At 38.2% G+C, this 23,332-nt stretch overlaps 2 protein-coding genes across 4 annotated transcripts in view; one reads left to right on the forward strand and one right to left on the reverse strand.

Annotated features, from left to right (window-relative positions):
- Positions 1-312: 312 nt before the first annotated feature.
- Positions 313-7,443, forward strand: DIMT1 (DIM1 rRNA methyltransferase and ribosome maturation factor). The gene is made up of 12 exons (XM_071425355.1): positions 313-500; positions 646-719; positions 1,067-1,153; positions 1,519-1,580; positions 1,692-1,785; positions 1,886-1,935; positions 2,739-2,862; positions 2,979-3,071; positions 3,775-3,839; positions 4,089-4,152; positions 4,636-4,742; positions 5,475-7,443. The coding sequence occupies exons 1-12, from the start codon at positions 446-448 to the stop codon at positions 5,515-5,517; spliced, it is 918 nt and encodes a 305-aa protein (XP_071281456.1). The 5' UTR covers positions 313-445; the 3' UTR covers positions 5,518-7,443.
- Positions 7,400-23,332, reverse strand: part of KIF2A (kinesin family member 2A) — a 58,130-nt gene continuing 42,197 nt past the window's right edge. For 2 of the 3 annotated variants that reach the window (XM_071425351.1, XM_071425352.1), the window contains exons 15-21: positions 22,037-22,147; positions 17,766-17,833; positions 15,945-16,058; positions 14,668-14,818; positions 13,033-13,134; positions 10,903-11,038; positions 7,400-9,122 (exon numbers count right to left, since the gene is read on the reverse strand). In XM_071425351.1, coding sequence (XP_071281452.1) covers positions 9,037-9,122; positions 10,903-11,038; positions 13,033-13,134; positions 14,668-14,818; positions 15,945-16,058; positions 17,766-17,833; positions 22,037-22,147 — 768 coding nt within the window. In that variant the 3' untranslated portion in view covers positions 7,400-9,036. The remainder of the gene's footprint in view (positions 9,123-10,902; positions 11,039-13,032; positions 13,135-14,667; positions 14,819-15,944; positions 16,059-17,765; positions 17,834-22,036; positions 22,148-23,332) is intronic. The other variant, XM_071425354.1, reaches the window with a different exon arrangement.

The raw sequence follows: 23,332 nt of genomic DNA on the forward strand, positions 1-23,332 counted from the left end.
GCCCCTTTATCCAAAACCCACTGCCGTCTGCTTACGGACTAGGTAGGGCTACTAAACACACACATTTTTAGGCCGTGTGTCATTTACTAATAAACCTTGGAAAGCTTCTGTGGACCCGCTGACATCCGTAGCCCCTGTAGCCCACGGTCACTTAGGCCTCACGGCTGCTCCCATCGCCCGAAGGGTGGGACGGACCCGCCGTTCCCGGGAGGATCGAGCGCGCGCGCGGTCCGCCATCCCGCCAGGGGGCGCTGCCCTGCCCGCCGGCCGCACGTGGGGCCGCTCGCCAGCTGCGGTGCCGCGCGGCACGTGGGGCGCGGGGCCGGAGCGAGCCGAGCGGGGCCGGAGCGAGCCGAGCGGGGCCGGAGCGAGCCGGGCGGGGCCGAGGTGAGACGAGCCGGACCGGACCGAGCGGGTCTGAAGGGAGCCGAGCGGAGCTGCCGCCATGCCCAAGGCGAGGGCCGGGAAGCGGCCGGAGCGCCGGGAGGGCCGCGCCGGCGGTGAGTGCGGAGCGTAGCGGAGCGGGCGGGCGGCCGGGCAGGATCCCGGGAGCCGAGGCCGGGCCGGCCCTGGCACCCGAGGCGGCGCTGGCGGGGTGCCGGCGGATCGCGGCTGCCCACGCTAACACAGCAGTCTCTTTCCCAGGCATCCTGTTCAACACCGGGGCCGGGCAGCACATCCTGAAGAACCCGCTCGTGGTGAACAGCATCATCGACAAGGTGGGGGCGGCGGCGGGCCCGGGAGCCGGGGCTGGCGGGACGGGCCGGGACAGCGCGCCGAACCGGGTGCCGCCCGTCGGAGTGCGTGGTGGCCTTGGCCTTCGTCTGTCTCTTAACGTGGGTGCCCGCTGGTTACTCACGCGTGGCCAGCAATGCGGCATGAACCAGCGCCAGGACATTCCTGCTCTCCCCGTTTCCCACTCCTTCCTTTCTAAACGACTCTCGCGCTCCCTTGAATACACAGTTCCAAGTTTTTACTGTGTCAAAAGCGCTTACTTTCATTCTAAAGTCAAATGATTGCACGAGATTGGTGCTTTGGAAGCACTCAAAATGCCGTTTGTCCATAGGCTGCCCTGCGCCGCACAGATGTCATTCTGGAAGTGGGCCCAGGAACTGGAAACCTGACAGTAAAGATGCTGGAGAAAGTCAAAAAAGTAAGTGCAAATTCTCTCACTTCCCAAGCTCTGACTGTGCCGGGGCTTAGACTACAACAAACAGAAGAGTCTTCAGAGGTGTGATGAACATAAGTAGAATTACTCCATTGATATTTTTCTTAACATATGAATAACCCCAGTGGGTTTTTAGCTGATCACATAAATTTTGTGTGGTTTTATCCATTGCTGTTATCCATTTATATGGTAAAGCTTGCTTGTATTTGGAGAGGGTAGAAGGTGCATAGCCTAATAGGGACTTTGAAAGGATTCTTTCAACCCACAGCAACAGATACAGGGTTGGGGTTTTTATGATTAAATTCCAGTTAGGAGATGCATGGAGTTGCAAATATATACTTTTTTTTCAGGTTATTGCATGTGAAATTGACCCTAGACTTGTTGGTGAGCTTCAGAAGAGAGTCCAGGGCACGTAAGTATCAATTATGGAAACAGGGAGCACGTAAAGCAGCAGAGCTACTTTGGTACAAATTTTGGCAACAGTGCTTTTCTGAGGATAACCACAAGGTATCTTTTCCCCCAGGTGTCTAGCAAACAAACTTGAAATCAAGGTTGGAGATGTCTTGAAAACAGATTTACCATTCTTTGATGCATGTGTGGCTAACTTGCCTTACCAGGTATGAGACGAACAACATAGCATACAACAACATTAAAAAATTATTTTTAAATGCTGATTTCCCAGGAATTATACTAACACTATTAATTCTTTTTTCTCAGATTTCTTCACCTTTTGTTTTCAAGTTATTGCTTCATAGACCTTTTTTCAGGTATGTGGAAGAATAGAGCTCTGTATTACTTGGGAGGAAGAAAAATAGTTTAAAAAATGTTTTAAAATCCATTATTTTTTTAGTTCCTAAGATACAAGTTTGATGGACCAGAGCTGCACTAAAGTTTTTCTGTAATACATAGTCTGACAGTGCCTGGAAATTAAGTTAATGTTGATGTATTGAGCATGAGGAGAAAATTTAAACTTGGCAACAGTGCGTGCCCAGCAGATAAAAACAGGAGTTACATCTCCTTAGTATTATAACTATTCCAGGGATAAGCAGGGCATCATAGCATTTCAAATACCTTCCTATCTAAGTTAGGCTGGAAAGGGTAGAATCAATGCCAAGTCACTTTCTTGTTGTCTGATCTAAAAATGTAACTGCTCTGTCTGTGTGTCAAACGTCAGTATGCCAGCAGCTTTTGATTTCTCTGAAAGGAACATTGGTAACATTATCGGTCAATTTTGGAAAGCTTGGATTTGAAGGACTCAGCTGAGAGTTACTCTAAATGATTTATTACAGTCAGGCAACTCTAACACTAGACTGTCTCTTTGATTCTGATTCATTTAGCAGTATAAATAATCAAATTATGTAATAGATTTAAGGAGACTTTGATGGCTTCACCAAGTTCTGTGATGGGTTTTGGGTTTTTTTTAACACACAAATCAAGGCAGAGTTGTTTATTATGAACGTTTACTCTTCTAAGTGCTGAGGCAAACTGTGTGTTTTCCAAGTGTGTTAGTTGGCTTCTGACATAAAAATAGAATACATAGAATTGATTTTTTCATTTCTGTTATTCTCAGGTGTGCAATCCTTATGTTTCAAAGGGAGTTTGCACTTCGTTTGGTTGCCAAACCAGGAAGCAAATTGTACTGCAGACTCTCTATTAACACTCAGCTATTGGCTCGAGTGGACCATCTGATGAAGGTATGTCACTCTGCCTTTAGGTAACTCAGCTATCAAACACAAAAGAAGAGTGTTGCAAGGGATGTGAGGAGTTTGTTCCTTATTCACACAGCTGCTTGACTGCTCTTATCTAACAGGTTGGAAAGAACAACTTCAAGCCTCCTCCCAAAGTCGAATCCAGCGTTGTCAGAATAGAGCCGAAGAACCCACCACCACCTATCAACTTCCAGGTGAGCAATGTATATTCAGCATAACATGTTAGAGATAATTTCATACTTCTTCCCACTTACTACTCAATTCCATGTGCTGATTCTAGTACAAACTACCAGCTATTCATTGGAGTTTCCAAAATGCTTATTTCTCTGTTGATCAGGCTTGTGTTACAACATTAACAGAACATGCCACCATCATGGGGGCAGCTTTGTGTACAGTATCTCTCATAAGACCAAGGTCAGTTGGAGAACTGTTGGTAATAATGTCCCTTTCATCATGGTTTCCGTCTCCCAGAGATGTTTCTGGCTGATAAATTTGCAGGTTTTGATCAAAGGAATATATGAGATTTATCTTCAGACAAGTGTGTGTAATCTCAGAAGACAAATGTTACAGAAGAGTATTCTTAATTTATAAAACATTTCAAGACCATTTCAGCCTTGCCCAAGGTTAGCCAGATTTTCTTCAAGTATCTGCCTTCTCTGCTCGTAATAGCACCTAAGCATGAAAAAGTACAATTCAAAGGGTTTTGGGGGTGAAGTATTTTCTCCTCCATTTGTGTTGCTTTGTCCAAGATACAGCTGGTTTTCTGTTGTTTAGAAGGACATTTCCATGAAGGATATTCCTTTGTGTTCAGTATTGTTCTCAAATTGTCAGTAGTGACTGTTCTTGTTTGTAGTAGCTGTATGTTACTTTCTAAAATTCTGAAATTTTCAATTTCAGGAGTGGGATGGTCTGGTAAGGATAGCCTTTGTTAGGAAAAACAAGACACTCTCTGCAGCATTTAAGTAAGTAACTTCTCTCTGTTAACCATTTCTTTTGTGCAAATGCATAGCAGTCTTACATAGTCAGTGATAAACCACGGTGGATGAGTTATACTGATGTCACAAGCTTTTTCTTTTAGAGGAAAACTAGGCAGCTTTTTATGAAGAACATTTCTGTGTAATCGTTACAGTTTTTAATAGTAGATATTAACAACCAATTGAGTGAACAAGAGTCACAGTTCAGTTTTCATGCTAAATATTTATTTCTTTCAGATCAAGTGCTGTAGAGCAGTTGCTGGATCATAATTACCGAGTTCATTGTTCCTTACATAATACAGTAAGTTCCTTCCTAATCTCTTCTACTTCTGTGTTCCGTGGCCTACATACTGACTTTTATAAGAGTAAAAAATTAATATTGAAAAGCTTAATGTATCAATGTTTTTCCAAAAGAGTTTGAAGGTTGGAGGAACTTGCCTCTTTTCGTGGAGAAAAATCTAAAAGGGTAATTAAATCATAGTAAAAAAGCTTAAAATTAAGTATATTGTCCGTATCTGTATGTCTCAAGGTCTTTTACTAATTTAATAAAACATTTCTTGTCTGCTTTTCAAAACTGTTGTGATTCATATATAATGAATGAACTGAGATACAGAAATTCAGATTCAACAGAATAATACAATAATCCATAATAGAAAAAGTATAACTTACATTTTTTCACTTGAAACAAGAACTGTTCTAAGAACAGGAAATAATTAATTATTTAAATGAACTTTTTCCTGTGTTTTGAGTAGAAAATCATTTCTATCCCATTTTTCATTGACAGGAAATTCCTGAAAATTTCAAAATTGCAGAGAAAATACAGACAGTCCTAAAAGATACAGGTTACTCTGAAAAACGAGCCCGTTCAATGGATATAGACGATTTCATTCGGTATTCTTTTTTTTTTTCTCTTTATGCCTTCCTTTTAAGCTTCTTGAAATTCTACCTGCATCTGTAGCTGTGTAGCACAGATTAGTATTGGGTTGCACAGGAATACTAGGGTTTCCCTCTTAGTACCTGACACTCCTTGCTTCCGGTCCTGAACATGAGCAAACACTTAAGGCCTACTTATATATTTCAAATGCTGTTTATAATATTGAGAGCAACTAGGTAAGGATTCCTGTTTCAGGTGTTTCTGTACTAGACCCTTCTGTGTCTCCTTTAAAAATGGCCATAGTGTAAACTGGTTATTAAAATTTTTCTAGAGCTTTACATGGCTTTTCTCTGCCTTGAGGATTAGGCCGTAGTCTATAGCATAATTTTAAATATGAATGATTAACTGCTATATTCCACTCTTACCTCGGGTGGCATCATGAATCCTGTTGTAATTCAAGACAAAAGTTCCTAGCTGTTTCTCATTTGGAGAGCTAAGACAGGTAATGCTCTCTGAAAAAACATAGTGAACCTGGTAGGATCCAACATAAGTAACTTCCTTGAGAATAAACCTGCATCTCTAAAATGGCAAATTTGCTAATAACTTCTAGTTTTAGATTTGTTAAAATTCTTTTTTTGCAGTTGATCATTGATGGTTGCTTTTATGCTATTTTCTATGCACATCTTAAAAATGCCTCAAGCTGAAGTTTAAATTGCTAGAATTGTCATACACATATTTCAATCTTTCAGATTGCTGCATGGCTTCAATTCAGAAGGCATCCATTTTTCATAGATACTGCTAGAAGAATGAAAGATGCTGTATTTTTTCACCAAAGTTTTACCCAAGCCAGAGTGAGTGCAATGGGACAAGCTCTTCGTAAAAGCAATGAACAGAATACAGTGGGTATGCTTGGACTCAAAATGTTAGATGTGATTTTATCGCAGACAGTAGGCAAGGAGCTGCTGCCCAGTCTTTTAAAAGCAGCAAATTCTTCCAGAGCTGAAGCGAGGTGCTGGACTGCCTCATGACTGTGTTTTCCGATATATATCCAAAACATGGATTGATGATAATTGAAATCTGTGTTCTCCAGTGATGGACTTTACCTCAGTATATTCATGTACAATACTCAACAGTACAAACCCATAATGGGTCTAGACAACAAAAAAAAAGTTGTAGCAATTCCTTTTTTGGTATCAATCATTTGTGTGTTTGTTTTAAAGTGTATTTAAACACTTCCTTTTGATTTGAGATGCCTGTCTTTCTCATCCTTCTGGTAACTGCCAAGCCTGTTAAAAATCTGCTTCTCTTAGAGAACCCCAGTGAGTGTTTCTCAGAAAAGAAAAGAATTTACCTTGTGGGCTTGATATCATTTACATTATTGCCTTTACCCTCTCCTCCACTGTAGGAGCTGGAAAAAAAACTACCAGTGGGCCAGGGCTTATAAATACAGACAGCAGGGTGAGTTTTTTGTTAACTAAATTCAAGTAACTATTTTTTAAGGTAACCCCTTCACTGTTAATGCAGGAAAAAATTCTAGCACAGATCATAGCTTTCAGTGAGATTTAGAGCAATGCATGCAAATTAGCAAAACCTCCTCTAAGAAAAGCTTTTATTTATACACATCATTAAGGTTGGAAATGATGTCCTGAGTCCAGCTAGCAGCCCCATTAACATCCTAATGGTTTTTAAAAGTAATCAATTCAGAAGCATGTATAGAAACAGGCATCCTGAAGCATTGAGTTAAAAAACTGAATTGCACATTTATTTCACTATTTAATTATTCAGTAATTCTAGTGCTGCTTCACTTCATGCAGTGAAGTGAATCAAATGATGAGTTAGTTAGATAGCCACAAAGAATATGGTTGGACTGATACAGAAGGAACAAGTGCAGAAGATATGTGCACTTGTTGTGTGCACTTCCTTAGTGCTTTTGTTTTACTGCAGAGGAATAGAATATAAGCTTGTTTGAATCCTGTTCAAGTAATTTCAGTCTGTTATGGCAATGTGCTGCAGAAATTCAAGTACCACAACCAGCCCTATTAATTCTTCTTTATTCTAATTGCTTCAGTATCAGGTGTTGATCTGACTTATAGCAGGCTCTGGCACAAAGACTGGCAGTAGACAGTTGCAGCTAGCATGTGCTACTTGACAGGACACTTGTAATTTACAGGGCTTTGTAAAAAGGTGCTGAAAGCTGACTGTCCTTTCTGTCCTTGTGGAACCCACAGTAAGCCATAGCCTGGCTGCGGTTCTAGGCTTGCATGAACAGATATATGGAAGCTACTGTTACTCCTGTGGGATGCCTCAGTCTTCAGAAGTTTCTTAGAAAGTAAAAATTGTCTAGAGCAGCTTGAGAGAAGACCTCTGATACTATATGATAGCCTGTACTATCACCTGCTAACAGAACCTATTGCCTTCTATTCCATTGGCTTTTTTTCTTTTAGCTGTGATGGGTGATGATCTTAAAAAAATGTTCAGAAAGAGGTGTGATGTTTTTTTAAGATCTGCTGCAAAATTAAAGTCAGGAGAATGGTCTGGGGAACTTCCTTCCATATAACAAACTTGTATAGAAGAGTTGGCTTTATTTTGAAATCAGAGGCCTTTTCAGAAATGTAACCGATCTACTTATAAATTGAAACCCTTCCCAAAGCATAACAGAAATTCTCAGATGTAATTCATTTAATAGCTTAATTTATTAAACACATTATGTAAAATCTACATTGTTTCAGTTTTCATGTTTACACACAAGAGGATTTTTTATTTTTAACCATGATGCGACAAGAGCTTCCCATAGCCTACCTTTCTATGGGAGATACAAACATTAAACACTACAAGAAGTTCTGGCTCATTTAACTCTCTTTTCATTGCCTTCCCTTTATTCCCCCCCTCCAGGCCTGGCACAAACAAACAGGCTTGTATTCCAAAAGTAGTTTTTAAACATCCCCAAGGGAAAGTCTGCTGATACAAACTCCTGGAAAGAGGGAGAACTCCTAGAGAGATCTACAGATCTTACATGAAAGGTCAATCTTTTTTGCATACTGACTTGCAAAAATAACTTGAGTGCCACCACCTAAAAAGTGCTGATACACATGGCGCCATTTGTGAGAATTCAGGTATTTGTGGGATTTCTATTAGCGCTAGGTAGAGGTATTGTGCAAAATCGTCAAATGATGCAATTTCACCCCACTTTTCAGCTGCTGGCACTGTACAAAGGGAAAAATAGGTATTAGCTACTTCTTAAAGCAACAGAACTACTCAAGCTACCTGCAAACTACGGTTAATGTACATGTAACTTTGTCATGCATCAAAATCCAAGTTTTTAAAACAGTATGTGAAAGGCCAGTATGGACGTATTTATCCCCAAAGTTTGATAGTTAACTTATCCATACATAGCATTATCACACCATACCACATATCATATTATCTGCATTATCCTAAGATACAACTCTCCTCAGTACTTAAAACATTACCCTTTAATATACATCAACTAATTTATATTTTTGTGGGTTTTTGTTGATTTGTTCATTTTTTTGGTTTTTTTTTAATTGTTACAGATAAAATGTTGAAATTATATAATCATTCTTAATGGTATTCAAAGAAAACAAGATTCCAGATTTTCACACTAAAAATGGAATGTCCAGCTGTTTGTCTACTCTTAACAGCCTGCAGTTCCTCTTAAAATGATATGGCACATCCTGTGAAATGAAACTATCCACCAAAAAATAAGTCTTCTTGAAACACACACACTAAAGTAATTTGTATTGACAAATAAGGAATGTATTTTTTAAGGCTGTGCTTCAGAAAGAGGATATTTAGGGTTAAGTAGCCTTCATCAAGGCACAGAATGGGAAGAGTTAAGCACAGCTGTTTGTGGAAGAGAAGTTACGTTAAACCACTAGTGAGGTGTGCATGCACGCCACAATTTTAAACTGCACAGCTGGTCTTTGTCATAGAACTGAACATGGTCAGAAGGAAGTGCTGTGACTTTTTAATGGCCACAGTTTTACTTTATTAAAAATATGGCAAGTATTTCCAAACATTTCACTATTTGAATAAATGAAATATCTAAACAAAGTGCTTCACAGATCTGGACCCTGCAGGTTGTGCTGTCTGGTCTAGAAGCATTTTGTAGACATCAGGAGCATTTCACATAAAACTGAAAATGTCATTCAGGTGAATAAGAAACAGGAGATTTCCACAAACATTGCTAACATTTTTACGCTTTCAAGTAGTTGAGTTCTCTCGGTCACTAGGTTTTGTAACAAATGTGTGCTACAGCAGTACAGGTTCCTTTAGCAGCAGAGGCCCTTTTCAAAGGGCACGTGGTCTTTTCGGGTTGATCTGTTTACTGGCCTGTTCCTCCTCTTGTAGAGCTGCCCGGAAAGATTTCACTTTGTCTTTAAGGAAAAAAACAGAAGGATGAGAACTGATGTGCCTGTGCTCAACAGATCTTGAAACTAAGCCCTGATCCTCCACATCCCAGCTCTAACAAACAACAAAGAACATTCCTCCACAAAAATAGCTGACACTACAAACTACTAAGGGATTGAGCTAAGCTTGCATTCAAAACCATGCAAACAAGTGTCTTCTTGGATACTACCCCTGTCTCTAGGCAGGATAGGTTTGTAAACGGCAGGACTGTATTCCCAGCATGTGAACTGTTCATACTTCCATTCTCCTTCTATCTTAGAGAGTCTAGGGAGATCTATACTACCTCTATCCTATTCTTTCCCAACACCTTCCAAACCACTTTTAGGGACATACAAAATCCTATTTAGAGTACAGTCTGCTATTTCTAGTACATTCCAAAACCCAGAACAGTAAATTCTAGTCCCCTCTGTTTTCTTATGAATGTGAAAAACATTTGTGAATAAGTTTTGGAACTTACTCACTGTAAATAGTTAAATGCACTGTTCGCTAGTTTCATTGTAATTCAGTAAAAGTGGGAGAAACTTAAGGAAGGAAGTGTAGCATCCTTGTTTTTCTATTCCTATCCCTTCTATTCCCCAGTAATATGCCCAAGAACGGAAAGAAGGAAACCAAAATGATGGCAGTAATATGTCATCATATTGCACAGTGACAGAAGTAAAGGCTGAACAATTGCAGAGTGACCATTACATGCCATGAGCACAACATAGATGATACCAAGACAGCATATACATGTTTTCTCTTGTAAAACTACAGTTATATTAAGCTGGTTGTAAAGATGCAAGATCTCTTAGCATTTTACCTCCAGTAGGCTTTTCAAAAACAGTGTCTGCTAAGTTTTTGAAGAACAGGTAGCCATCTAAACTGTATTTTTTTCACTGCTGGTGTCTCAAAAGCCATCATCCATAAAAAAACAAAAGGAAACTCTTAACTCCTAGCAAAAGTGTAACTAGCATTCTCAGGAGGCAAGCAGGCCGCATCTGATCTGCTTGTATTCCAAGCAGATACTCAGACTGAGTAAAAAGTGAGATTTTAACTTACAGTTTTTTAACATAGATCAAGAAAACTGTTCCATCAGCCCCCCAACCCACCCTTGAGCTTTTGCCAGTAGAGCAGTATGTCTCCTGGAGTCCAAACAGTTAACAAAAAATGAAAAGGAAAATTAATCTCCAGGATATAACCAACTGACAAGCTCATTTTAGAAGACAAGTGGAAGAGTTAATTTTGGGCACTAAGAATTAGATGCTGTTTGTTTTTCAACAAACACAGGCTGACAAAATTCAAACAAAGGCTGTTAAAAAAAACGAAACTAACAACTAAAATACTCAGAGCTTGACAGCACTGTTAAGCAGTTTTAAAAATGACAGCAGGCTCCCTGCTACACTACACAACAGCAGGGACAGGGAGTTCCTACGGCTTTTTCCTCATTGCATGGCCTTCTATTCTTTTTCATACAGTTGGTTTGGATTTTCTTACCTTCCTTTAGTGTTTTTGAAAGAAAGAAAAGTTGCAAGACTGAGTTGTACTTCCTGGAGGTAAAGCATAGACTCCTTTACATTAGGATGAACTGATCTTAGATGTGAACTTTTTCTTAGACTGCAGAATAAATGCTCCTTCCATTGAAGGCCAGCATAAGCAGGGAAAAAAGACCCTAGAATATAACCACTTTTTATTTCCTCCTTGTTTTTACTGCCAAGTCTCCATGGCATATGCTAATAATGTACAGAGAAATGATTAAAAGCAACTTACCTCTAAGTTCAGTCAGAATATCAATTTTTTGCTCTAGAATTGCTTCAAGTTGGGTAGCGTAAGAATCCACATCATAGTCTACTTCTTCTGTCATCTCAAGAAGTAGTTTTTCAACTTCCAACCATCTAATGGATTCCTAGATAAAAGTTAAAAAATACAACAAAATACATCAGCAACATGTCAAGACAAAGAGCTGATTAAGACTTTTTCACACAATTAGCAGACACTGTACAGCCTAGTCACCTCAATAAACCAGATTTCAATCCAAAAAGGAAACCTTATTCCTAATGCAACAAAACTGCATTTTTTCTACGTTATTTTTTAATTTCAGTGTCACATCATCACAGGCAAACCCCAGCTACCCAGTTCTCTTCAAATTCAGAACATTAGACGGTTGTAAAGATGAGAAATTTAGGGAACCGAACTTTGTCATGTTTGTCTCCCCTTAGACAAGAGTCAAACTTTGAAGTCAGGCTCTAAGTTTGGGCTGCTTACCACTATATAGTCACAGAGTCATTATTGCATTCAAGGAGCCAAGATAATTCTGGCCTGTTTTGAGAGAAGCTGTATAAAAAGGATAACTATTTTAAACTCACTATTATATGATCTAAATCCACATGCAGGAATACAATATAGGTTGGTTAAAAAAGGTTATCTTTGCACTCTGAGCATTACAAAATATAAGAGGGGGAAAAAAAAGCTTGCAGCAAAGAAGAGTGCAGCCAGGAGTTTAAATGTTACAGAACCATGCAAAATTGTGATCAGAAGAACTGAGCCCATTGGAAATGCTTTGGTTTAAAAAAACAAGAAAGCAGCTGACAGTTCTAGGCATACTAGAAAGCTTGGTTTGACATATTAAGATGAAGTCCTTCCCTCTGTGCTCCATAGCCCAAGCAAAACTGAAAATGTAGTCCAAAACCCTTGTTTGTTTTTTGGCTTTCAGAAGAGATGGAGCTTACACCAGGGTAAGATTCATCTCACCTAACATAACCTTGTACATTGAAGAAAAAGACTCCTGAACACATAGAGCACTCTGAGTTGCATTGGTCTATTTTAGCCATTTTTGTTAGGAAAGGATGTAGTGTATCAGGAGAACATTGACAGAAGATGCCTAGTACAGCTGTGGATTTTGTATCAGTGCAGTCCAACTATACACACAGCATAAACAAGCCATGCTGTGAACGAAGGGACCTTAGGCTTGGACACATTTCCTCCCAGAGACTGCCAGAAGGAGCAATAATCTCCAGCAGAAGGCCAGATGGACACACAGAGGCAATTACATCTTAAACTAATTCAGCTTGTCCCTCCAGAAGCCGCATTAGGACATAGGCTCAGCATATGGCACATGACTTTCACACTTCCATATGTTTTACTTCAGGGCTAATGTTCCATAGTAACTAGACCTCTACATCCGCTGTAAGATGTTTTATTTAGCATCTTGCTTTATTGTGAATGTTCCACTAAGCTAGATACCTAGGCTGAGGAGATAATTTGTATTCCCTACAGGTTTGATGGTCTGCTGTTCTCTAGGAACAGATGTGCCAAACAGCTTGCCTAAAGGCTTTAAGGTTATGAACAGAAGCAATCCACATTTCCTTCTGAAAACAAGTAACTTATTGCCATGATTTTGTGAGTGTAAAAGGTTCCATGGCACTGACCAGTACTACATGGGAAGTATTGCTTCCAAAGGCTCTGACTAACAGCGAGTGAAATCTTTATGTACGTGTAACATGGAATCAAATAGGCAGTTTGAAATACATGTCTCTATTCTGGATCTCAGAGGGAGATGTCACAAAAGAATACTCAGATTCAGACACAATACTTGGAGGGAGACAACCAAACAGAAATGGCACCAACAGAGACATAACTATTAATTACCAGCCCAGCAAAGGAAAATTTTACTAAATTTCTGGAATGACACAGAAATCATAGGGACAAAGACTGGGTGTTATGGAATCTGTTCCTGTTTGTTTGATACAATCAGCTTAACATAATAAATCAGTTTAGGAATCTTTGACAGACAGAATGACTACGGATCAGATGCTCCTCCATCTTCAAGAGTATGCAGTTTCATTGGGAAAACCTGGATTCCTGAATTACGATAAAACAAAGTGGAGGTCCATCTTTTACCTGGAACACAGTCCTGTGGTCTTCTACTACTTGCTCTTCCATTTCTACCATTTGTGACACAGCTTCATGGAAACTAAACAACTGTGGAGAAACTTCTTCTTCCTAAAAACAGCAGTTAACCTTGTTAGCCTGGAAAGAACTGTGACTAGAACTGTGACTACAGAAAAATGTTAAATGTGACCCATTTAATCACAAAACATGGAAAAAATATGCAGAAGGCAAAACCATTCACACAGAGAATTTACTAGAATAGAATACTCCTAAGAAGTATTAAGAAAACCTCCAGGAATGAACAGAAGGGGCAATAAATTCAAAATATTTACAGAGTTAAATTTAATCAATATTCACCAAAAATTTCCAGTCACTAATACTAACAAATACCAGTAATCAGAATATTCCACATAAAAATAACAAGTTAAATTAATGGGAATAGGAAGTCTCAAGGGAAGAATTATAATTTCTAACAGATTTTAATGCCCACAGAAAACTTTGGGTTTCTGTCAGGGCTTTTTGTTGTGCATGCTGCAACAGACAGGAAAAAACTTTCAAAAAAAAGAGAACAGCAATTACATTCAACACATTCCAGGAAATCAAAATTAAATTAAACCTTTGGGAAAAAAAGTGAAATAAATGTGAAGGAAGAAATCTAAATTGCACCTAGTGACTGCTAAATTAGAAGAAGGAACACATGGATTTACAAACTGAAGCCTTCTAAAGAAGGCTTCTTTAGAAATGAATAGCCAGCAATATAAAAGTACTGTAGGCTGTAATTAATGTTTATCAAGACGGTGTAGTTCCTTACACAATGCCTTTGAAATAGTTTTTAAAACATTAAGTAAGGCTTAAATTCATTCAACATGAGCTATGAACTAAGTTATATGATAGGATACATCCAATAGGAACCTCTAAGAATCACTACTATGTTCTTATGAAACAGAGTCCTGGAAAAAAAGTAATTTACTAAAGTGAGATATACCACAGATATCACAAAGAGATGACTGACAAAACTGAGAGTCTTGTGAGAAATGTTAGGATTGTAAGGATTTTTCCTATTTTTCATGGGCATTTTCAAAAATAGAGTTTTAATTCCTTTTGAAATTTAAGGACCAGGACTAAAGCTGATAATCAGCAATGAGGGAGAATGTCCTTCAGAAGACATCTCTCAGCTCCCTACTCTTCCAGCCCAGGGAGACATACTGGGAACATCATGTGGCTGTCATCCCAGTTTACTGGGGTTTCACCCTAGGAAAACCAGGATGGGTAGCCGGATTTCCACATGCAGGGAAAGGCAAACTCAATTGAAATGAGGTTTGCATGCAGGGAAAATAATGCTCAAAACCAGAAAGGGTTAAATAAAACAGATGAGTTTTAGGATACTTCCAACTGCCTAAAAAATGTGATGCTATCGTGGAAAAAATACATGACAGACATTAAAAGCCCTAGGCAGCACGGATGATAAAGAAACCATTCAAGAAACATTTTCTTTTGAAAGGAAATGAGTGTAATACCATAAACAGAAAAGGTGAAGAGGTATGCTGTATGTATTTAAGATCTTACTAACAGGCTATTGATCTGGACTTGTTCTGCCCACTGTATGTCATCATCTCATTCCATATAATTCTGTAAACCACTCACATTTTGTTCACAAAGCAGTTTGAGATCATCTCTCTGAGGAGAGCTTCCCACACCCCACTGTGTCTCCAAGTCATCCATCTGACTGGGAGTATGGTGTATAATGGAACGGATATCTCCTGCAGCACTAGGATCAACTGTCAGCTCCTTCACCCTATGGGCAGAAAAATGTTTCATTTGAAAATTAGTCACCTCCCGTGCAAAAGAGTCACAACCAAAAATAAAGCTCTAAAGGTTTATGCACAATCAATTCATTTAATAAGGAAGATGGTGATATCAGCTTCACAAATTTAATGTACTTTCAGTGACAAAAAGATGTTAGTCCAGTTCCTAAAAGGCATGGACCCTTGCATTTTTACTACTTGCATGTGGATTAAAGTAAATCTAGCAAGAAGTATTTTCTGATTGAAATCTTACTACTTGTTAACAGTTAGGAGGGCAAAAATTTCAAACTCCTCAACATTAACTCAGTGGGTGATATTTCAAAGAGAAGGACATTCAGCACCCTAGACCTGACAATATTTCTTTTTCTGCATATACAGCTGCACTTTAAAAAAGTTAGTCAATTAGCTCTGCACTAGCTGTTATAAGCAAATGAACCAAGAAATTCTGAAGAAAATAATAACTTGCAACCAAACATTTCAGAGAATAAATAGATCCTTTCACTAATTTCAAAGGTGAAAATATTTTAATAAAATGGTAGGCTCTCACAGCATGTAAGTAGTTTAAAGACTGACCATGATTCTGTCAAAAAAAAGCCTATTTAAAAGCAAATTTATAAAAGATGCATGAAAGTCTGAGAGCAAGTTTTAGAACATATTCTCAATTTCTTTTACGGGAAAAATGTTCTTTCAACTAGCATTTATTTACTACAATAGAAAATATTTTTCATTTATCTTCAGAGTGCTGAAAAGCTTTAATAACAGATGTATATATATATTTAAGAGAATTTTCCCTTTCAGAGATATTCAAATTACCCTAAACACAGAATTGTTAGATTTGGTCCATTAAATGTACAAAGATGACATCACCATTTCTATTTTTTTTAAATGTATGAAGGGAACTAGCAAGCCTGGATACAGAATGTGGATGTTTAAGGAGGGTAAACAAAATACTGGGAAGATGATTGCATATCATGCAGAACCATCACCTGCCAAACCAAAATTAAAACAAAGTATGTGTGACTCAAGGCAAGGGGACTAATGAAAGGTTGGTCTGTAAAATTACATAGCCAAAAAGAAAACTTAAAAATAAAGTTCCATGTATAGAATGAAGTCGACCTGGTGTTTGAAGGAGAAAAGTCGTCATACTCATAGGAAGGAGAGAGATCAGAGCGACTGCCACTACCCTGTGAGAAGGGAATGTCCGAAGGACTAATTCCAAATTCCTTTACTCTGCAGCAGCAAAATACAGTGGCAAATTAAAAGAAAATGTTCTCATAAACACAGTTAAAATGACAACTCTTTGTTTAGCATACTTCTTTAATTGTTTAACTACAAAATCATATTTATAACACAAGTGTTACAACATCTTTAAACTCTCTGCAAACAGTTCAGATCACTAGCAAAACTGAACCAGCAAAACCAGTGCTGCTAATTTGCAGGAGACTATAACAGCAGTGTTATGAGAAGAGTAATTCCAGATTTCATTTTGTATGGTTAATATGATTTGGTCTACATTCAATATTCCACTAAATTACTCCTTTTAGAATATCAAGATACAAAAGCATAAATTCTATTTCACCTCCTGTTGTCACTGTCCACACACTAGTGTCCAGCACCTAAAACTAACTACAATGAAAATTATGTATTTTTAGAAAAAAAAATAAAAATCTATACAAAACACATAAAGCGACATTACAGTTACAGGTAAATACTCCATAACAACATACAATTTTAACACTTAGAGGAGGAAACAGTTTCAGTACAACTATTTGGTACACTAGAAAGAGGTGCTTGTTTTGTTTTGTAGTGACTTTTTACAGAGTCACTTCAGTAACCTAAGTTGTATAAGGGATTATAAGGGATAAAAGTTCCAACAAGTCTTGAATGTGCAAGGTCCTGCATCATGTTACTGTAAGCAGAGTAGATGCCTCATTCTCTTCAGGGAGGAAATGAGATAGACTGGTCCAAGCCAGGCAGGTTTACTACCAGCTCCATTAACCCAGACACAAGGACATTTGGAGACAGAGGGAAGCAGGCAGTAAGCCTCCCTGGCATGCCTTTGTGCCTTGACAAGCAGAAGCAGTTGTGGTTCTGCCTGACCTCACACTGGGCAAACAGACCCCCAGATGGGGGTGGCCCCCTCTTCTGGCAAAGCCAGGGCTTCTGATGGCCCAGAGGCTGTCTGCCACCTTTGTCCTTTGCAGCAAAGCGTGGGGCATCTCTGAGTCACAGGTCTGGCTGCAGGGACACACAGGACCTGAGTGCCCCATCTCCACAGACTTTAAACACAGGAGAACTGCAGCAGGTGAGGGCTCCTTTCAAACACTCACTGGAGAGAGTTGAACACTTTCTTACAGCAGTACAGGTCTCCAGTGATGCATCTGCCTCTGGAGACGCTAATTTCTCTACAGCAATCATAAGGCCTGTTGGATTTTCCACCTTTTTAAGCCTTCACTTAGTGTTCTCAGATATTTGCTTGAATTTGGGAAGTATGAAATTTTATATGTGTATATAATAAAGACTGGCAACTGCACACAATTCCAGAAAAGGGGTGGGGAAAAAAAATCACATCACAGAATGGTATTTAACTAACACTCCAGGGAATCTTCATGAACACCAACTATCCCTAATGCAAAAGATGGTCCTTTCAAAGGGCGAAACTAATAGTAGCATGTCCTACATACCTTGCAGTCCACATTATCCATCTCTGGCTAATGGCACAGATGCAGTTTTAGTCGATTCTTTTGTAATGGTTGTACAAAGTGACAATTTAAATTGAATATGAGCCTGGATCAGTAATTTGGTTTTAATTTTAGTAAGAAACACAACTACCACTGAATTATTCAAGTAGCTAAAATAATCATACATCATGGAACAACACTATTCCAAATTTCAGTCATCAGCAGCCAGTACAGCTTTAAGAAATGTTTTTCATACCTATTTGCGTATCTCAATGTATTTAGAGTGTTTTCACATGATGCCATTCCTGGAGAAATCGTAGCAATCTGGAGAAAACAAGCCACACATTAGTAAATCACTTTATACAGATGAAAGGGTAGATAAATTTAAATGTATATATTTTTTAATCTCCAGTTTCATTTCTGATCTTCTACAAAAAAAGTCTGCTATGTACAGCTGTCCTTATATGACGACATCTCAGGGACACACTAGATGTCTAGTCAAAGCTTCAATTTAATTTTTTTAACCCTACAAGGAACATCAAGAATTCATAGAAATTCAATTTCCCCAACCATCTTGGTAACATACTCTGCAAATGTGAAATTGTAACTTAAAAAATACACTCCTCAAAAAAGGAAATATGCAACTGGGTCTAAATATAGCTACAAACAATTACCACATTATTTTTTTATGTATTCTTTGAGCCTCTCCTCTGTTCAAGGAGATTCTATGCTGATTTTGGCCACATCAGAAAATGAACTTGATAGTAGTAAAGATAAGCTTAACTATTTTCCTAAGTAGAGATATATTTTTTCTCAATTAGAAACAATCTGTAAACAGTACTTGAAGGTAAATCTTTAATGAGACCTATCTGGAATCTAAAGGTCTTTTTTTTTCCAGTTAAATTAACTACTCTGAAGATAGCACCATCTTTCCTGAAATCAGCAAAAATTAAAACTGTGATTAGGAAAAGTGGGATCATTATTTCTCCTAGTTTCTCTCAGTAGTCCAATTTTTCCACCTGTTCTCTTCCCTAAGCAGTCATAAAGGCTCTACCCAGAACAAACACCTCTATGATCCTACACACTAACGTTTTTGTGCCATCATAGACTCAGGAGACTGAAACTGATGGTGATTAAATAATCCCCGCCTTCTCTTTCATTCTGCTGCTGACATTCCTGTATAAAAGCAGAGGTAGTCATCCCAAGAGGAATTTCTCCTTCTGGGGAGAAAGGAAAACCATGTGGTGGAAGTGATCATACAGATCTAAGTGTAAACCTCTAATACTGGTATACATCAATTATGAAGGAAAACAACAAGCTTATATTTGAGATCACACAACTGCATGTCTCTTGTTCTGTGTACTAATTAACAAAAATCTAAAATTTCCTAAAACCCTTCCAAACTCATATAATGTGAAAAATGCATACATCTCTTGCACCAGTTTAATGTTCAGAGCATGCCACAGACAGTGATGTTTAGAGATTGATGCTATTTGGCTTCCCAAGTCATTGTTACATGCGATACAGCCTAGGGACAGCTGAACTATCCTGACAATTGGAAGTGCTGAATGAATTCCATGTTTTCCTTCGCTTTATCTTTGTGGCTTTGACTTTACCTATTTACTACCACTGCTGTACCACTAGGAGACTACTCCAACACTTTAAACAGCATAAGGTATAGCTGCTCTAGGGAAGTGCCATTGTAGATGCCTTGGTCTGTGTGAATATCCTGTTCAGGACACATGAACTTGCGCACAAGTCTTGTGTATGACCTCTCCTCAGGCTCCAACAAACCCAGTCCAGGCAGGACAGGAGGACTCAGACCTGTCTGTTGCTCACTTTCTTGTTCCTAATTTCAAATGAGGATGGAAGAAGCTACACTACTTATGGACAGGAGCATCTTTCAGATCTGCAATAATCATTCTTCCTATTTTGAACCAATAGCCTCACACTGCTTGTAAGCCATCACAATGTGATCAATGGCCCTGCTGGGACATGGAAGTCTGCAGATTCCTACTCCCACGCTGGAGGGCTGAGGGGTCTGACCACTTCAGCTGTGACTGCAGCACACGAAGGATGCAATATGCCCAGGAGCAGCAGTGGTTAAAAAATGAGACTATTTTATGTAGTCACACGGCAGCTTTCAAATGACAATCCATTATCCTACAATGCAACTCTTCAAAAACTTTAAATGGTTTCTCAAACCATTTCGACAAGAACAGTAAAACTGCAATGACTGAAAAAACTAAAAAAAAATACTTATGCTGATTGTAAGTCTCTGGATTTCTTCTGAAGGAAGCAAATCCTAGTTGTAACAGTCCACACTATGAAGTTTCAAGATTTTATGAGCTTTCAAAATATTTTTCTGACCAAATTTGAAAAAACAAAGAGGTTCCAAACCACAGTTTAATATTATATACAGAGAGAATACTCCATCCCTAAAGATGTAACTTTTACAACTGCAACATATCCATTAATAATAAAAGGAAAAATCACATAAAAATGAAGTGTAGAAACTAGCCAATGAGTTTTACTCATATATCCTCCTTACAGATTCATATATCAGAAAGCAAAATGGAAAACATACAGCGGATATTTTATTATTTCAGGGATCCTTTAGTAAGTTAAAAATCACAAGATTTTACTCCATCATTTTATATATATATGCTTTCCATATTGAAAAGCACCACATAGTTTTATGTGGTGAAAAGCACCACAACATCTTATTCAAACAGCACATTTGAACAGTGCACAAAATCTCTCTTGTTGAGAAAGTCCTTAGTAATAACCCCCATTGCTGGCTGGGGTTAAACCATGACAGTATCTTAAGATGAAATTCTGCTGATTACATTCTTAATTAAAAAAATCATGTAGACAAACACTAAAACCAGTATGTCACAAGGGGTCCTACTGTTAAGAAAAATAGCAGAAGAATGAATTTGAAGGCAGTACCTTATCCTCAAAGAGGTTTTTTAAGCTTAAATGTGAAATGTAGTTATGTGAATGAGAAAATAAAAAAAAATAGTTCAAGCATATTTCCACTTTCAGAGGGGATTATTTTTATTATTTAAGAACCTCCATGAAATATTTACAAAGGTTAATTATTTGATGTGCAGAGAGTAACTTCCAACAGGCTAATTCTTCAAACCTCCTTCAGCAGTGTGGATACACCTGCTAGAATTGCACCATCTAGCTATCTAATCCTGCATGAATGGGATTCATGAAGTTACAGAGTCATACAATGATTTGAGCTGGAAGAGACCTCTAAAGGTCATATAGTTCAACCCCTATGTAGTGAGCAGGGACATCTTCAGCTTGGTCAGGTATGTCTCAGTGGGAAAGCAAACTATCCTGTTGTTTCATTAGAGAACTGAAGGAAAAAAGGTTAATAAAAAAGTTATTTTACCACTGTTTTTGTATTTGAACCATACCTAACAGCTAAAGGGAAGACTAAGCTGTCCTAAGACCATGGTTTACACATTGTGGCCTGCAGACTTCTCTGGCCTCTAGACTAATTAATTCAAAGGAGCCTGTGAAAAGTAACCAACACAAATAAGCCTGTAATCAGTATGTACTGCAGAGAATTCACATTCTCATAAAGAGAAATGTTACAGACACACAAATAAAGCAACTGGGCATCAGGACTTTTTATCTGTCCTTTCACTGATCTGTCAGAAGAATTCTGTTTTTCAGACTGGCACAAATGCACATTTACAGCTATTCAACAATTATTTACATAAGTATATATACCTTCATATTTATAGTAGTTAATAATTTATAATATTTACAATAACTTTTATTTATGTTCTATTTTATATATTTATATATAACAGCTATTCATCCCATCTATCCCAACAACTTCCCTTTCAACAGCATGAAGCATATTCTGATGAGCTTGATACCAACTTTTAGTTTAATCTTTGTTGCTTAAAAACTAAAACTCATCACTATTTCCAGTCTACACCCTCTTTTCCAGAATTCTGAAAAAAAAACAAGACTCTTTTATAATTAAGACACTGCTAAAACAAACAAACTTCTCAAGGGAAAACTGTTTCTAGCTGCCAGCCTAGCTAGAAAACTAGAACCAGCAGTAAGAAAGGTCAATGAAAAAGTGAGAAGGGAACAAGTTATCTAAAATCACAGAATCATAGAATCATATGGCCTGGAAAAGACTTCTAAAATAATTTAGTCCCACCATTAACCCAATGAAGCCTATGAGCATGTCCCTAACTACCACATCTATGCACCTTTTAAAGATCTCTGAGGATTGAGACTAGACCACTTTCCCTAAGCAGCTGGTTCCAATGCTTGACAGCTCCTTCAGTGAAGAAATTTCTCCTAATATTCAATTTAAACCATTGAGAAATGTCTCTTTTGAAACCTCCCTTCACATATAATGTCAGTTAGCAAATAAATGTAAGTCCAACACACTACCAGTAGCATGCAACCAATTTTAAACATAAAAGCCTAAATTCGCAGTGTCTTTTCTCTTTGTAATTGTTAGAACAGTTAACCAAATCAACTTACCATACAGGTACGTGAGTTTTCTCCAATGAATGAATCTCTTAGCACCTGAGTAAGTTTACTTGCTCTGAAGGGTGTATGAGGTTTATTTCGGCCTAAGGCTCTAATGCACTCCTGAAAGAACAAAGAGATTCTTTATCATGGGTTAAATAAAGGTAATAAAAATGCAATTCAGAATCAGAAAATACATGCCTTATATCTGATGCACTGCCCCCAAAAAAACATTAAAATGTACTGCTAAAAGCTTGAATTCAATAAGCATTAGAGTTCCACTTGTGATTAAGCTCAGTCCAGAGGAAAGAATTTTTAAAGGATTAGAAGCCTAAAAACTGTCTCAATGTCATCCAAATTGTTTACACCTATTGTATCCAACAACAAAACTAAACAGGGTTGATGTGAAATGTTCAGGCTAACAATTATTCCTGATTTTCAGCTACAAAAGCCTGAATGAACTACAACCTCTGCCAGCAGCAGCAGTGTGGGCAGGGATATGGGTTAACTGCATCAGTTAAAAGCAGTGGCCTTAACTCTGATTTTACCACTGTCTTTCTTTCCAGCTTAGAAGAAAACAAACTTTCTGAAAGTTCCACAGGTCACAAACCAAGTAGGCATAGGTCTCTACTGGAAGCAAGCTCTCTACTTAGCATTGGAAGAAACCTGGAAACATTAGGTCACTCCCTGTTTTAAAACAGTCTTTATGTGAAGAAACAGGGATAAGATCTTCTCTTCCATGCCCAGAGGCAAGGGGCTACACTAATATTTGCAACTGATTGGGTTCCAGTTAGCAATACTGCATAGATGTAAATATTACGGAATTACTACAGAAGATACAGCAGCAACTAAGTACAACAGTGACACCAAGATACCATTACTCTAACCATCACTTCTGTCCACTCAGCACTCTAATACTGTCTAATAAGTTATTCCTATGCAAAGAACTTTTAATTTTAAATTTTTGTATTGTCGCAATCATAATATTTTGACTGTTAATTCCAGACTCTGCATTTTCCTTAAGAGACATCTCTTCAGATGCAAGGCTTCCTTGGTGCACTTTTAAAGTATCTACACACAGAACTTCTACAGCCAACCAAACTTGAAATGTATTTCAAATCAGCTTTTTTGCTTTTAGCTGCACTAATAGATGGAATAAGCCTTTGTGTTACATGAATAATTCTACAGAAGTTCAACTAATCCTCCAGCTTCAGATATATCCTATATTGAATTACTGATATGGCAATCACCAAGTTTTGAATTTTCATTTACTGTAATGATTTCTAGTTTCCTTTCTCCTGAAAAATT

The sequence above is a fragment of the Agelaius tricolor genome, unplaced genomic scaffold (assembly GCF_023055355.1).
Source record: "Agelaius tricolor isolate 1412-34295 unplaced genomic scaffold, bAgeTri1.0.p SCAF_4, whole genome shotgun sequence".
Taxonomy (NCBI): domain Eukaryota; kingdom Metazoa; phylum Chordata; class Aves; order Passeriformes; family Icteridae; genus Agelaius; species Agelaius tricolor.